This window comes from Alosa sapidissima, chromosome 22 (assembly GCF_018492685.1).
Source record: "Alosa sapidissima isolate fAloSap1 chromosome 22, fAloSap1.pri, whole genome shotgun sequence".
Taxonomy (NCBI): Eukaryota; Metazoa; Chordata; class Actinopteri; order Clupeiformes; family Clupeidae; genus Alosa; species Alosa sapidissima.
Genome location: NC_055978.1, coordinates 29,680,920 through 29,697,327, shown reverse-complemented (window position 1 = coordinate 29,697,327; position 16,408 = coordinate 29,680,920). Strand labels below are relative to the sequence as shown.

The following is a 16,408-nucleotide window of genomic DNA, read 5'->3' as shown; positions in this document are numbered from 1 at the left end:
TTATAAGCTGGATTAGTGTCAATATATATCAGTACCGATAAATATTTATATTCTAATCTATTCTAATACATCAATATAGGATTATACTGTATATATTAATATTTGAATATGTGGTTGAGATATTCAAGTCCCTTACCAGAACACCGGTCGAGAAGTGTCTCCCACATATATGGGCAGGTCAGGTCGCTTTTCAGATAGGGTCTTTAGTGTCGGGTAACTAAAAAGTAGATAGTTTGTAAAGTGCTTTTAAATTTACATTTATTTAGCAGATGCTTTTTTTTTTTTATCCAATTATGTCAATTATATTACATTGCTTAAGGGCACAATGGTTGAAGCCAGGAATTGAACCAACAACTTTGCAGGCTATTGCATGCTAGCCCAGCTCCTTAGCCACTACACTACTACTGAACGCTAGCCCAGCTCCTTAACCACTACACTACTACTGCACACTAGCCCAGCTCCTTAACCACTACACTACTACTGCATGCTAGTCCAGCTCCTTAACCACTACACTACTACTGCATGCTAGCCCAGCTCCTTAACCACTACATTACTACTGCATGCTAGCCCAGCTCCTTAACCACTACACTACTACTGCATTAGCCCAGCTCCTTAGCCACTACACTACTACTGCATGTAGGGCTGGGCGATATGGACCAAAAGTCATATCCCGATATATTTAGGTTGAATATCGATATAAGATATATATATATCCTGATATTTTGTCCGCAAAGTTAGAGCTGTAAAATGAAATGTTCAGTCAAATATGAGTAGTTTTATTGAAAACTCACTACTCAAATAACAATAAAATGTAAACATAAAACTGGAGTGCCTTTTTTAAAAATCAAAGCTCCGTAAGGTGCACATTTAAATAAAAAAATATCTTAAATAAAAATAGCCTATAAAATAAAATAGGCCAATCTTTTTCTGAAATAAATATATTTATTTGAGAAAAGTAGCGTGCAGTTTCACAGCAGTGCAGAGAGGGGAGCAGTGCAGAGATCTCCGGTCAGCGGCTTGTGTGGAGCAAGGATCACGGCACAAATTTGAACTATATCGATATATGCGATATGGTCTAATTCCATATCGCATTTTAAAATATATCGATATATCTTTTATATCGATATATCGCCCAGCCCTAACTGCATGCTATCCCACCTCCTTAACCACTACACTACTACTGCATGCTAGCCCAGCTCCTTAACCACTACACTACTACTGCATGCTAGTCCAGCTCCTTAACCACTACACTACTACTGCATGCTAGCCCAGCTCCTTAACCACTACACTACTACTGCATGCTAGTCCAGCTCCTTAACCACTACACTACTACTGCATTAGCCCAGCTCCTTAACCACTATGCTACTACTGCATGCTAGCCCAGCTCTTTAGCCACTACACCAGTGGTCACCAACCTTTTTGAGCCCAAGATCCCTGACCTCGGCCCTGAACAAAAGCAAGATCTACAGTACCTTGAAGCGTCGAGAATCAAAGCCAAAATACTTCCAATTTAGGGCCTTTTATTTAGGCAAATGTATCAGGTCAAAAATATCACATCCTCTACCCCCTTATACAGGTGTCAATAAGATAACAGTTAACTAGAAATACAATTCCGAGGAATTACACGAGGGGATGCAATCTGCTGGTTAGGGTGTTGGTGGGGCTGTTGAGCTTGCTGCTAGCTGGTTGGTAGGGTAATTGTGATACCTGCAAAGGTGCTTTTGGAGTAACCAAATTTGAATCTTGTGTGACATGGCATTCTTGAGATCACACTCAAGGTGTTTTTGACCTTGACATTTGACCTTCAACCTCCAACATCAACTCACTTCATCTTTGAGTCCATGAAAACACTCGTACCAAATTTGAAGCATGTACATCAAGCCGTTTTGGAGATATAATGCTGAATGCATGCGATATGGCTGGGACTTTTATTTTGACACACAGGAAACACTTTAACAGGATGTGTAGTTCAGGTAGAGCTAGATTGTATGCTTAGAAGCTGAGATGGTTGGATTCCTCACAGGTGACACCTGTGCCAGTGTTCTGATTAGCCTGGGAACTGCTCTGAGAACTACTTAACGTTAAGCGCAGCTGGCTCTTATGACATCACAGCCCCCATTCAAGTCTATGGGGGGAAAATACACGTTTACAAATATCTCAAAGTATAAACTTCTCAAAAACGGATAGGACGGTAAAGCCTTGAAAGATCTACGGAACAGTGTTTCAACCAAATTTGTACGTTAAGCGGTTTGGGCTAAATGGCGCGCACAAAAAGGTAATAATAATAATAATAATAATAATAATAATAATAATAATAATAATAATAAGAAGAAGAAGTCTCCGGATTTCAATAGAGGGGATGCATCCCCTCTAATAATAACTAGAATGTAATGCCAGAGAAATTATAACAGTGGATGGAAAGCTGCTGGCTTAATGTTGGTGGGGAGATTCCTGATAAAAAAAAAAAAAAAACATTAAATCACTTCATCTTAGTTCCTACAAACCCTCGTACCAAAAAACCTTGTGTGTCAAGGTGTTCTTGAGATATAACACTCAAGGTGTTTTTGACCTTGACATTTGACCTTTGACCTCCGACATCAATTCTCCTCATCTTTGAGTCTAAACAAACACTCATACCAAATTTCAGGCGTGTATGTCAAGGCATTCTTGAGATATCGCACTCAGAGTATTCATGGACTTGACCTTTGACCTCCAACATCAACTCAGTTCATCTTTGAGTCCATACAAACACTTGTACCAAATTTAAAGCATATGCATCAAGCCGTTCTGGAGATATAATGCGCAAAGCATGACATATGGCTGTGACTTTTATTTTTAAAACACGGGATGTGTAGTTTTAGGGAGCACCAGATTGTATGCATTAGAAGCTGAGACAGTTGAATTCACAGGTGACACCTGTGCCAGTGTTCTGATTAGCCCGGGAACTACTCTGGGAGCTTAAAGGCACAATGTGTCTTTTTTTGTGAACTTTTGAAGTGTAATGCATTCAAAAATCAACTATACATATCAATAGAATGTGAAGAAATAACACTACTGACATTTTCTAATCGAAGAATATGCATAGCATTGCAGAGATCTCCTCTAGAATTAGCGTGCTAACCGACTTGCCCCGGGTCGTCCAGTCTTGCAATACCAGTTTATGTCTGAGGTGGCGACAGGGAGTAACATACCGGCCAAACCGTCTTCAGTGCAGCCCAGAGCAGTCGAGAAAGAGACGACGCAATTACGCACGCTCTGCTCCCACCCCCTCCTGCTCCTCCCCTCCCCCACGGAGTTAAAGTTCTACAGTGAAGTGTACTGCGAGAATGGCCGAAAGTTCTAGGAAGAGACCTCCATCGCCTCCAGCTAAAAAAAACTCGATCTGAGGCGAAAAGAATATCAGATGGGAAGCAAGCAAATACACGTTAATCTAGGGAGTGCTTTCCACCGATGGAGACTGCTTGGATAGCAAGGAGATGCAGTTCTATTCTGAACTTGCGACATTTCTTCTTGACTGGTAAGTAAACATCTGTTAAACATAATTCATAATTTTGATTAAGCAAAGCCATTAGGTAATTTTTGTCAGCTGTAGATCGCGGTAAATTGACTTCGTTCGACCGCCATTGCTAACGTTACCAACCTAGCGATAGCGTCCTTGCTGCATATGCTAAGCAGTTTGCCAAATACTATTATTTGTACGTGACCAAGTTTTGTGTCCTACACAATACATAGTGTAATGTTCCAATATGCAATAAATACATTTTGATATTGGTGAATGTTCACTGGCTTGTGGTCTCGCTAACGAATGATGTTGGCAGCATAAGATACTAAAATTACAACTAATACTAGCTCTACGATTAGGATAACTTTCAGCTATGTTAGAATACTATCCTCTATCTCCGGTAACGTTATAAGTTGCTTAGATTGTGTCGGGCCTGTTGCAAAATAGCATCACCATTTTCCTTTGAAGCTCTTCAAACATGTCACAATATACCCATGTGTGTTTGTATCTGTTTTCACAGGATCAGAATTCCAGTCCAGTCCTCCCCTAGGAAGGTGTAACGATTACATTGCTGTTGCCCAACAGGTAGGAAAATGTAATATCATCTAATTTCAGTAATGTGGCAAAATGCTTAGCTAATGCCCAGGTAGTAATTTGTTTCCTGCTGCAGAGGTTCCTAAAAAGTTGGTCAAGCAAACCCTGCTCCCCAGACAGATGCCAGTGTTGCTGTTTCATAAGCTGTTTGTAATATTTAGAGGAATCTAGTTATCTTTGTAAGTAGGCTTTAAAAAACAGTAGAAACAGTGACTAGTGACACAGTAGCTTTATGTTTAAGAACTAATTCCAGCAGTTTTCACAATCACAATGGGGTCCCAACCCCCAGATTAAGAGGTCCTGTCCTGCTCTGATTTGTTCATGTTCTTTCATTCAGATTGGTGTGTCAACAGGTTGAATTTCCTGCTGCAGATCACCTCTTCTTTTCCTGTGGCTCATCAACATGAAGCCTGACTCGTTAGCCCAACTTCTTGCTGTTGAAGACTACTAAGGACTATCCATGTGCCCAGCTGCTTCCCTCCTGCCTCATATAGTCCAAAAGTTACATTTCTATTCATGTTGTTGCACTTGGTAGATGTAAAGTTTATTCCTGTCTTGTAGTTTTATAATAAATACCAGGAATCAGGATTGGTGAAACATTGGTTGTGCCTGAAAGTGTTCTTTGATCAAGATTGGTATACTAACATCATGCTTTTCGCTCCTGTTCCTGACTTCTTAGAATCTATTTGTTGTTAAAGAGTTGTTTAAACTAATATGTAATTTCAAGTGGTAGCTTTGGCTCTTGACATTTGTGCCCATAGTTTTAAATATGAACTCATAGTCTAAAGGTGCAAAGGAAAAGATGAACATACCATTTTAGTCATAATGCAGGTATTCTTTGTTACATGAAATGTAGCCACTGTGCTCTTAGAAAGTTTTATTGTTAGTTGTAGAGGATGATTGTGTAAGGAATAACGTTCTGTAAGGCGGTCATTATCGTGGCATATCTCCCGACAGTGATGCAGCGCTGGCTGTGGCCTGCCGAGTTTCACTTTCCTTGACATTCTCTGGTTATACTTAGCAACGGTCCGGTATTAAAAATGATCAGACCATAGGACGTTGGGAAGTCCCATCGGAGTGAATGGAGCATTCTACAGCATTATAATGAGCCGTGTAATAAATGGTAATAATAATGACCTCTAATAGTAAACAGAACGATTGGCTGTAACCACTGACTACATGGAGGATTTTAGTTACTGGCTACGTAGCAAGAACACCGGTGTTGCTGCCAGACTCAAACGGTGACTGTTCTCCAAACGCCTCTGCTGGTCAGCGCGCTCTCTGGCTGCTCTGACAGCTCGAGCCGTCCCTGTACTGTTCTCTCCAGGTCTGGGACTGACCCTAAACACCCAGGCCTTTTCTGCTTTGCCTGGCCCTTACATTTGCCCACTCTTGTCTGACTCGATGCAGGGGGATGTAATCTTCGTCGTCAGTCTCCACCCGAAAAAAATAGCTTATTACTATTTTCAGTTTTATCCATCCATACAATCACTACTACACGCAGGCTAGGCCTAGCCTTTGCTAAGACTCGCTTGCCAAATGCCGCTAGCAAATTTGTATTTATTTCTCAAATGTCTCATTACCAACAATACCAGTGTGAAAAGCAAAACGTTAATAAAAACTGTTATATGTAGTGATCGGGTGAAGGGTGAGCCGCTTGAAGACATTTTCCGGATTTAGGAGTTTTTTTTTTTTTTTTTTTTTTTTTTTTTTTTTTTTTTTTTTCTAGGCGGCGACCATAGACACAGAGACATTCTCTGATAGACACATAGGGATAGACAGTAGCGAAAACGGGGGAGGGAGGAGGAGAGGAGGGCATGGGCAATGTGCGTTTCGTCGTTTCTACCACTAGCAAATCATTGTTTTCCTACATGCTGCCCCCAACTGGATTGGCGTGTGGAGTGTGAATTAAATAAAACGAAATCCTGACTGATTGTGCCTTTAACAAGCCTTTAGGCCATTATGACATCACAACCATTGAAGTCTATGGTCTATGAAAGCAGTTCCTGAAGGAAATACAGTGCATGAAAATGCAAAAACATATGATGTAAAATATCATACAGAGTAAAAACAAATAATGCAGATATAGTTGCAATAGTGTTGCTAGGGTACATATGTTGGTTGTTATGCCAAATTAAGTGGTTGCTATGTTGGCTGCTTAGGTAATCCTGTTGGTTGCTATGGTGGTTGCTAGGTTGAAGTTGTGGTGGTTGCTAGGCTGTTGCTAGGGTATTTTGACATGGTTGCTAGGGTACTTGAGGTGGTTCCTAGGCTGTTGCTAGGGTAGTAATGGTGGTTGCTATGCTGGTTGCTAGGTTAAACTCATTTGTTGCTATATTGGTTGCTAGGTTGTAACTGTGGAAGTGGTTGCTAAAGGTCATAGAGGCCAATGTTAAGTCTATGGGGAAATTTTAATAGTTTTTAATTAATAGTTTAAAAAGTATAAAAGTTACAAAGCTGAAAAATGCAAAGCTCACATGCCCTAAGTAAGACCTACGTAACATAGTTTGAATGAAGTTTCTACGTTAAACGGTTGAAGCTGCATTAACTGCGTTAGAAGAAGAATAATAAGACTTTTGGAAGAACAGTACAGTGCATTTTCATGCACTGTGACTAGAAAAGCATTTCCTGAAGGAAATACAGTGCATGAAAATGCAAAAATATGAGGTAAAATATCATACAGAGTAAAAACAAACTATATTGGTTGCTAGGTAGATGAGGTTTAATATAGTTGGAATGACTGAACAGTTAAATAGGTGGATAGTTTAAATGGTTAAATTATTTAGGTAGATAGTTGACGATAACTGACAGTTGGAATGGCTCTAATGTTTGCTAGCAGTTATGTTAACTATGTTAACAAAGATAATGTTAACCAAGTTACTTAGTTAATTTAGCTAATGTTTTCTAGCAGTTTTTAAAAAAAAATGCTAATAATGTTAATGCTGTTAATTATGTTAACAATGTTAACTATGTGACTTAGCTAACTTAGCTAATAATTTATAGCAGTTGTGCTAAAATACTACGAATGCTAACCATGTGACTTAGTTAACTTAGCTATTCATATTTAGCAGTTATGTTAACATGCTAACTATATTAACCATGTGACTTAGCTAACCTAACTTATCATTTTTAGTAGTTATGCTAACTAGCATGTTAACATGCTAACTATGTTAACCATGTGACTTATCTAACCTAGCTAATCATTTTTAGTTGTTATGTTAACTATGCTAACTAGCATGCTAACAATGTTAACTATGCTAACCATGTGACTTAGCTAACCTAGCTAATCATTTTTAGCAGTTTTGTTAAAAATGCTAACAATGTTAGCAATGTTAACATGCTAACAATGCTAACCATGCTAACTAACTACAGTGGGTAGGAGTCATAGTTGATGACAAGTGTTGACGTTGTTGATAGACAGCTAGTTTAATAGATAGTTTAATAATAGTTTAAAAGTAGACTGTTTAAACGTTGAATGTATATAATTTAAAAGTTGTTGATAAACAGCTAGTTTAATAGATAGTTTAAAAGTACACCGTTTAAAAGTTGAATGTAAAAAGTTCAGTAGTTTAATGGGTTACATTGTTTAACAGTGGATTATTGTAGTGAGGACTTTTATTTTGAAACAGTTTTGGGCAGAGGAAACAGTTGAATAGGATGTGTAGTCTTAATTGACCCAGATTGTATGCTTAAAGCCTGAGTTGAATAGGATGTGTAGTCTTAATTGACCCAGATTGTATGCTTAAAGCCTGAGGCTGCAGGTGGCCTGAACACCTGCCATAGGATTCTAATTGACCGATCCCAAGCCCCTCCTCCCATTGTCAGTCCCATAGTTACTGTTGCTAAGTCGGACAAGTTTGCAGGAAAGTGTGTGAGAACACGTGTTCAACATGGGGACGCAGCACCCCCATTTAGCCGAGTGCAACAGTGTATGCTGGATTTCTGGGCGTCAAGTAATATTGATATATTCAAAAAACAGAGGTCAGAAAGGCCTTCAGTATGCAGAAGGACACATTCACAATGTCCGCTGTCATCAACGAGGTGGAACACCACAAATTGAGGACAAACAAATCCGGTGTCGTGGATCTTAATGGGATGCATGTTAACTGGATAAACAATTAGCACGTTATCCCGAGCAGGTAGTTTACCTTATTTGATGCAGATGTGACTGATTCAATAAACAGGTCTGTGCGAACATATGGTGACGTGTCCATAACAAAATCTAACCATATTTCGAGGATTAATAGAAGACGGGACCAAGTGTGCTGCAGATCCAATTGGTTCCCACGCAACTTGGGAGAGTGACTACCTTGTTAAGCAGCTCATGTTGGGGAGGTGGAGAGAGAGCTTCTCTTCGGTCGGCCGATAGCCTACTTATTATTTTGAATGGCTGCTTTAGAAGTATTAAAAAGAAACCATTCCGAGTTCAAACCCATACCACGCATGACATATCTGCAGTTTGCAGACGTGATTTGTCTTGTACTAGACTTCAGCAGTGCCCGCTTATGCTATAATTAATTTAAATGTGGGCAATGTAGTAGCCTAGGTCTAGGCAAATATTGGAGATTTTGAGACTGCATAGCATAGTTTTGAATCTGCACGATTCGATCTGTAGAAGACATTGGCTATCTCTCGTTCAGCCATCAAGCCGTCATCGCAGTAGGCTATTATTGCGTTTGTTCAAAAAATGATCATTAGCTTATTTCTGGGAACAGTCTTCTATCCCAAGTTAAACATGGCAAGGTAGCAAAGCTGAAAGTATTTTTGTTGTGTGTAAGGCGATACGTGATTAAAGGTGTAGCCTTTTTCGCGTCTTCCAATCGTATGAATGTGCAAGTTCAGTTCCTGCAAGGTAGGTGTAATGTTTTGCGTAGGCTTATGACGTTGACGTTTCAACAGTGGAAACCAGATTTAGTTATGTTTTTGTGTGTAGTTATGAACACAAATAAAGGGAACATTTTCGTACACACTCAGATTTCTTTACTGAAAAGTAGCAGCCTATCCAAAGTTATGCAAAGTTAGGCCTATGTGTGTTAACGTTTCAAACGGTCAGGATATTGGATGTCACTTTTACAAGTATCCCAGGCTTATCTTTGAACCTTTTTTGAGCTCTTTAGTTATTTAGTTACTTAGGCTACTCGCAAAAGAAGCATTATGGCATTCGCATAACCGGCGTATTATCATACAGAATGGACACTAGAAAATTCAAAATTGACCGAGGTTGACTGAGGTCCTCATTGTGACATAGTAAAAGGGGACGGGGCTTGGGATCGGTCAATTGCTTAATGGCCGTATTATGATGTCATAATCGGCAATGTTAAGTCTATGGGGATTTTTAAATTTGGGGATTTTTGAAGTTTTTCTTTAATAGTTTAAAAAGTATAAAAGTTTCAAAGTTGAAGACATAGCAACCTGCTCCGTTTGAAGACCTACGTTACAAAGTTTGAACAAAGTTTCTAAGTTAAACTGTTCAAGAGAAATTGCGTATGGAAAAAGTGGTAAGCGGAATAATAAGAAGAACTAGAAATGCAATTCCAAGGAATTACCAGTGCATGAAAATGCTAAAGTTGTGATGTAAAATATCATGTATAGTTAACCCTTAGAACCCTAAGCTGTTTTTAGGGCATTTTCACTACCTTTATTCATAAGGATGTATTCTGGTCATTGTAAGTGCCACACACACATATTATATATTGTTTTTTTTCAGCAGAGTCTAGGCTATCCAGATCTGCCATCATTTAATGTATTAGTACTAGCATTGATTTTATTCTGATTTTTAAAGAATTAAAATATAAAAATCATATTATAATCTTATATTTTGACCTGTATCTCACCACAGCAAGCTCAGAGCTCTACATGCATTTCATGTGTGTGTAGGGCAGACTGTCCTGAAACGGGCAATATAATTGCCATGTTGGAGGGATACTCTGGGGCTGAGCAATTTACAGAAATATGTGGTGTGTGATTTACGGAAATAAATGCCATTTTTTATTTGGTGATGAAAAATGACCATTCTGCGCTCCATATCTGTGACACGAACTGATCTGACCTGACTTGACCCAAGGTTGCCTGTTAGCATGTGTGACTATGGTGTATGCACTCATGATGATTCTCAACTTTTTACTGCATTGCCTTGAACAAAGTAAAGGCAAAAAAGGTGTTTCTTTGTTGAACAAATTGGGATGCAATGTGAGCCTCGAATTGGATGCCATGCAGGAATTTGCTAGGATCTAAAAACCGGATTATGAACATGCTTTGCCATAGAGAAACACACGATAGCATTGGATTATAAACATGCTTTGCCACAAGAATAGACAAAAAGTCGAGCTATATGAAGTTATTATTTTGCTGTCACTTCGTCTGTTTTATAACCCAGATGGATGTATCAAATGGTATCAAATGATAGCTCTGAGTCTCCTCTTTCATCTGACATGCGTGGCATATCTATCCGATCACGGGTCCGCGAGTAATTCAAACGAGAGTAATGGGTGTGCAGCGTTGATTTGTGTACATGACGTTATTATTTTGCAGTCACTTCGTCTGTTTTTATAAGCCAGAAGGATCGATAAACATGGTACCAATGGATAGCCCTGTGTCCCCTCTTTCATCTGATATGCTTGCCATATCGATGCGGTCACGGGTTCGCAAGTAATTCAAACGAGAGTAATGGGTGCGCAGGTGAACGCAGAGAAGTATAGACTGTAAATATGATGCAATTTAATTTCATGATTTTTTTAAATTTTCATATTTGATCGTACAGACAAGTGTGTAGTGTCATTGGAAAGCCCCACTTCTGCTCTGTCATGCAATAAAGACAGACATCTCGCTGCGATGAACAGTTCCGGAGCAATGTAACAGAGAAGAAAGGGTGTGTTTTTTGACTCACTTTGCGTCAATCGGGTTCTAAGGGTTAAAACAGATAATACAGAGATGGTTACTACGGTGATGCTAGGATAGACATGGTGGTTGCATAGCTTAATAAAAGTTGATAGTTTAAAAGTAGACCGTTTAAAAGTTGAAGGTAAATAGTTTAAAAGTTGTTGACAAACTGGAAGTTTAATGAATGTTGATATTCAAATAGTTTAATGGCTGTGTATAGGTAGATAATTGATGATAACTGAAAGTTGGAATGGCTCTAATGTTTGCTAGCAGTTATGCTAAGATTTTTAACTATGCTAACCATGTTACTTAGCTAATGTTTTATAGTAGTGCTAGCAATGCTAACATGTTAACCATGCTACTTAGCTAACGTTTTCTAGCAGTTTTAATAAACATGTTAACTACGCTAGCAATGCTAACCATGCTACTTAGCTAACGTTTTCTAGCAGTTTTGCTAAACATGCTAACTATGTTAGCAATGCTAACATGCTAACTATGTTAACCATGTGACTTAGCTAACCTAGCTTATCATTTTTAGTAGTTATGTTAACTATGCTAACTAACATGCTAACTATGTTAATTATGAGACTTAGTTAACCTAGCTAATCATTTTTAGTAGTTATGCTAACTATGTTAAGTAACATGTTAACAATGTTAACTATGCTAACCATGTTACTTAGCTAACTTAGCTAATAATTTTTAGTAGTTTTGCTAAAAATGCTAACTAGCATGTTAACAATGCTAACTATGTTAACCATGTTACTTAGCTAACTTAGCTAATAATTTTTAGCAGTTTGGCTAAAAATGTTAGCAATGTTAACATGCTAACTATGATAACCATGCTAACTAGCTACAGTGGGTGGGAGTCATAGTTGATGACAAGTAACAGTTACAATGGCTGAACAGTTAAAAAGTTCAGTAGTTTAAAGGGTTAAATTGTTTAAAAGTGAAATATTGTAGTGAGGACTTTTATTTTGAAACAGTTTTTGGCAGAGGAAGCAGTTGAACAGGATGTGTAGTCTTAATAGGGCCAGTTTGTATGCTTAAAGCCTGAGACTGGCAGTTGATCCAGGTGGCCTGAACACCTGCCATAGGATTCTAATTGCTTAACGGCCGTATTATGATGTCATAATCAGCAATGTTAAGTCTATGGGGATTTTTAAAATGTTTTTCTTTAATAGTTTAAAAAGTTTCAAAGTTGAAAAGACATACCAACCTGATCTGTTTGAAGACCTACGTTACAAAGTTTGAATGAAGTTTCTAAGTTAAACTGTTCAAGAGAAATTCCGTACGGATTAAGTTGCCTAGGAAGAACAGTACAGTGCATTTTCATGCACTGTAAAAAGTTGTTGCCTAGGAAGAACAGTACAGTGCATTTTCATGCACTGTAAAAAGCCTAGGAAGAACAGTGTAAAAATACAAAGCCCACATGTCCTAAGTAAGACCTACGCAACGCAGTTTGAATGAAGTTTCTATGTTAAATGGTTGAAGCTGCATTAAATGCGTTAGAAGAATAATCAGAAGAAAAAGCCTTGGAATAACAGTAGAGTGCATTTTCATGCACTGTAATAATCAGAAGAAAAAGCCTTGGAATAACAGTATAGTAAGAAGCCTAGGAAGAACAGTACAGTACTGTAATAAAATGCCTAGGAAGAACAGTACAGTGCATTTTCATGCACTATAATAATCATAAGAACTAGAAAAGCATTTCCTGAAGGAAATACAGTGCATGCAAATGCAAAAATATCATACAGAGTAAAAACAAATAATGCAGATATAGTTGCAATAGTGTTGCTAGGGTACATATGTTGGTTGTTATGCCAAATTAAGTGGTTGCTAGACTGTTGCTAGGGTACTTGAGGTGGTTCCTAGGCTGTTGCTAGGGTAGTAATGGTGGTTGCTATGCTGTTGCTAGGGTACTTGTAGTGGTTGCTAGGCTGTTGCTAGGTTAGTTGTGGTTAGTTGCTATGCTGGTTGCTAGGTTAAACTCATTGGTTGCTATTTTGGTTGCTAGGTTGTAACTGGAAGTGGTTGCTAGGCTGTTGCCTGGGTATTTGACATGGTTGCTAGGTTGTTGCTAGGGTTCTTAGAGTGGTTGCTAGGCTGTTGCTAGGTTAGTTGTGGTGGTTGCTATGCTGGTTGCTAGGTTAAACTCATTCGTTGCTATGTTGGTTGCTAGGTTGTAACTGTGGAAGTGGTTGCTAGGGTATTTGATATGGTTGCTAGGCTGTTGCTAGGGTACATGAGGTGGTTGCTAGGCTGTTGCTAGGTTAGTTGTGGTGGTTGCTATGCTGGTTGCTAGATTAAACTCATTCGTTGCTATGTTAGTTGCTAGGTTGTAATTGTGGAAATGGTTGCTAGGCTGTTGCTAGGGTTTTTGACATGGTTGCTTGGCTGTTGCTAGGGTACATGAGGTGGTTGCTAGGTTAGTTGTGGTGGTTGCTATGTTGGTTGCTAGGTTAAACTCATTGGTTGCTATATTGGTTGCTAGGTTGTAACTGTGGAAGTGGTTGCTAGGCTGTTGCTAGGGTACTTGAGGAGGTTGCTATATTGGTTGATAGGTAGATAAGGTTTAATAGTTGGAATGACTGAACAGTTAAATAGGTGGATACCTTAACCCTTAGAACCCGATTGACGCAAAGTGCGTCAAAAAACACCCTTTCTTTTCTTTTAAATTGCTCCGGGACTGTTCATTGCAGCGCGTTGAAACCTTTATTGCATGACAGAGCAGAAGTGGGGCTTTCCAAAGAGACTAGACACTTTTCTGTACGATCAAGTATGAAAATAAAAAAAAATCATGAAATTAAATCAAATTGCATCATATTGCATTACATCTCACTGCTCCCCGAGTGCCGCTGTTGATTCAGGCAGAGTTAGTGTGTGCTTCACCTCACTGTGTGTACACTGTGTGCTGTGTGTGTTTCACTAATTCACGGATTGGGATAAATGCAGAGATCAAATTTCCCTCACGGGATCAAAAGAGTATATTTACTATACTTATACTATACTTCTCTGCGTTCACCTGCGCACCCATTACTCTCGCTTGAATTACTTAATTATCGCATCGATATGGCAAGCATATCAGATGAAAGAGGGGACACGGGGCTATCCATTGATCCATGTTTATCGATCCTTCTGGCTTATAAAAACAGACGACGTGACTGCAAAATAATAACGTCATGTAGACAAACCAACGCTGCACACCCATTACACTCGTTTGAATTACTCGCGGACCCGTGATCAGATAGATATGCCACGCATGTCAGATGAAAGGGGTGACTCAGAGCCATCATTTGATACTAAGTACATCCTTCTGGGTTATAAAACAGACGAAGTGACAGCAAAATAATAACTTCATATAACTGGACTTACCCCACATTTTTGTCTGTTCTTGTGGCAAAGCATGTTTAGAATCCAACGCTATCGTGTGTTTCTCTATGGCAAAGCATGTTCATAATCTGGTTTTGAGATCCTAGCAAATTCCTGCATGGCATCCAATTCAAGGCTCACATTGCATACCAATTTGTTCAACAAAGAAACACCTTTTTTGCCTTTACTTTGTTCATGGCAATGCAGTAAAAAGTTGAGAATCATTATGAATGCATACACCATAGGCACGCAGGCTAACACGCAACCTCGGGTCAAGTCAGGTCAGGTCAGTTCGTGTCACAGATATGGAGCGCAGAAAGGTCATTTTTCATCACTAAATAAAAAATGGCATTTATTTCTGTAAATCACACACCACATATTTCTGTAAATTGCTCAGCCCTCCAACATGGCAATTATATTGCCCGATTCAGGGAGGTGGGGGTGGGTGAGGTAAAGAGTTGACAGGTAGGGGCGGGGGAGGTGGTGGTGGGGTAGGGAAAGAGTTGACAGGTGGGTGAGGTGGGTAAGGGCTTGTAGCCAGTGGCATTGGTAACAACAATGGGGGAGGGGGGGGGGTAGGCCTAGTGGCATTGGGTAGCCATACTGGAGTGGAGCAGTTTGATGATGGTTGGTTGCAGACGTTATCCCTTGTCTTTGTGGATTGTAGAAAGCAGTGGCTGCTGATGGGGCCAGAATGATTTGTTTTGTGTCACCTGCTGGCTGTTGGTCAGGTGGGGTGCTCTTTTTTGGCCCATGTGGGGTTCCCATAACAGCAGCATTCTGTCCAATGAAGCGGTCTTTATCAATGTCCACTGCACTTCTAGATGTCTCCACCATGGCATATGGCGCTGTTGAGTCCAAGTCAGGCAGAGTCGGGTGCTTGGTTGCCTGTTGCGACCCCCGGCCACAATAGGTGCCGGTGTGTATGGGAGGAGTTGGCTCCTCCCCGTTGAGTGGGCCTCTGAGACTACTCCTCTTCGCCTCATTCCACTCTGTTCTGGCAACACATCCGCTTCCATGAGTTGTTCCTCCAAATCACGTCTGTCCATCTCTGTTCTCCAAATCCTGTCTCGGATCTCTAATTCCAACTTTTTTTTTTTCCTCAAATTTGCCCGATTTTAATTTCACTGCCATCCAATCTAACACATAGTCTTGTATCTCAGCTAAGGCCTGTAACTTAGTTTTCCTACCAAGAACGATATCTGGATTGTGCTAATATCAAATCATTAAATATTAAATTGTACTATGTGTTTCGTGCAGTGACGTGATCCTTTTAAATATATTCTTAAATATTACGTGATGTGGTAGTGATATAGTGACAACATTGCACTTTGAAAATTTGGTTAGTAATTTTTTCGCCTCTCAATTGTTCACAAGTTGTCTCTCTCTTATTTTTATTTTTCCCACACTCACACACACACGCTAGCTGCTCCCGCCAGGGAAAAAGGAACACTCTCTCTCTATCTCTCTCGCTCTGTAACCTGACACTTGGTAAGTTATTTTACTCACAGCATGAAGCCACAACAATAAATTTCACCAGTGTCAGTTCCACTTAACTCAGACTGTTTCTTTTCTCCCAAAACGGCTGGACAATGATACAAATTAATGTCTCACTCACACCTTTAACGATCTTTCGTTAAATTCACAGTTGACCAAGTCAACAAAAAAACATAGGTGGAAACCCCATCCCTCTTTTCAAATACTGCACAACCAAAACACCCCACTCTGGTGATTTCGTCTCCTTTCCGTATCACTGTAGCACTAAGTTTAGTCCTAGGCCACTAACTAAACAAAGACCGTTGAGAAACAACCACACAGTTCACTCAGCAAAATAATGACTGTAGCAACTCCTGTTTTCTCATTGGCACACGCACAGCATTTATCTCATAAAACTCACACAGCTTAACATGTAATGGCAGTACAGAAAAAGAAAAGATTTAATCCCCCAAGCTTGTCCGTAGTTTACTTCTTTTAATTCGTTCACAAATCTATCCAATTACCCAAAATATGTGTGCACTTTGACCTTTTACTTTTTTCCAGAAAACTTCTTATATCAAATGACAT

General features: G+C 39.4%; 1 protein-coding gene and 1 long non-coding RNA gene across 5 annotated transcripts in view; one reads left to right on the top strand and one right to left on the bottom strand.

Moving 5' to 3' along the window:
* Nucleotides 1-16,408, bottom strand: part of cmah (cytidine monophospho-N-acetylneuraminic acid hydroxylase) — an 85,552-nt gene that overhangs the window by 27,170 nt on the left and 41,974 nt on the right. For all 4 annotated transcript variants that reach the window (XM_042078970.1, XM_042078972.1, XM_042078971.1 and 1 more), the window contains exon 6: nucleotides 137-217. In XM_042078970.1, coding sequence (XP_041934904.1) covers nucleotides 137-217 — 81 coding nt within the window. The remainder of the gene's footprint in view (nucleotides 1-136; nucleotides 218-16,408) is intronic.
* Nucleotides 2,900-4,831, top strand: LOC121697456. The gene is made up of 3 exons (XR_006026455.1): nucleotides 2,900-3,517; nucleotides 4,023-4,087; nucleotides 4,434-4,831. It is a non-coding gene; the product is annotated as an uncharacterized LOC121697456 (long non-coding RNA).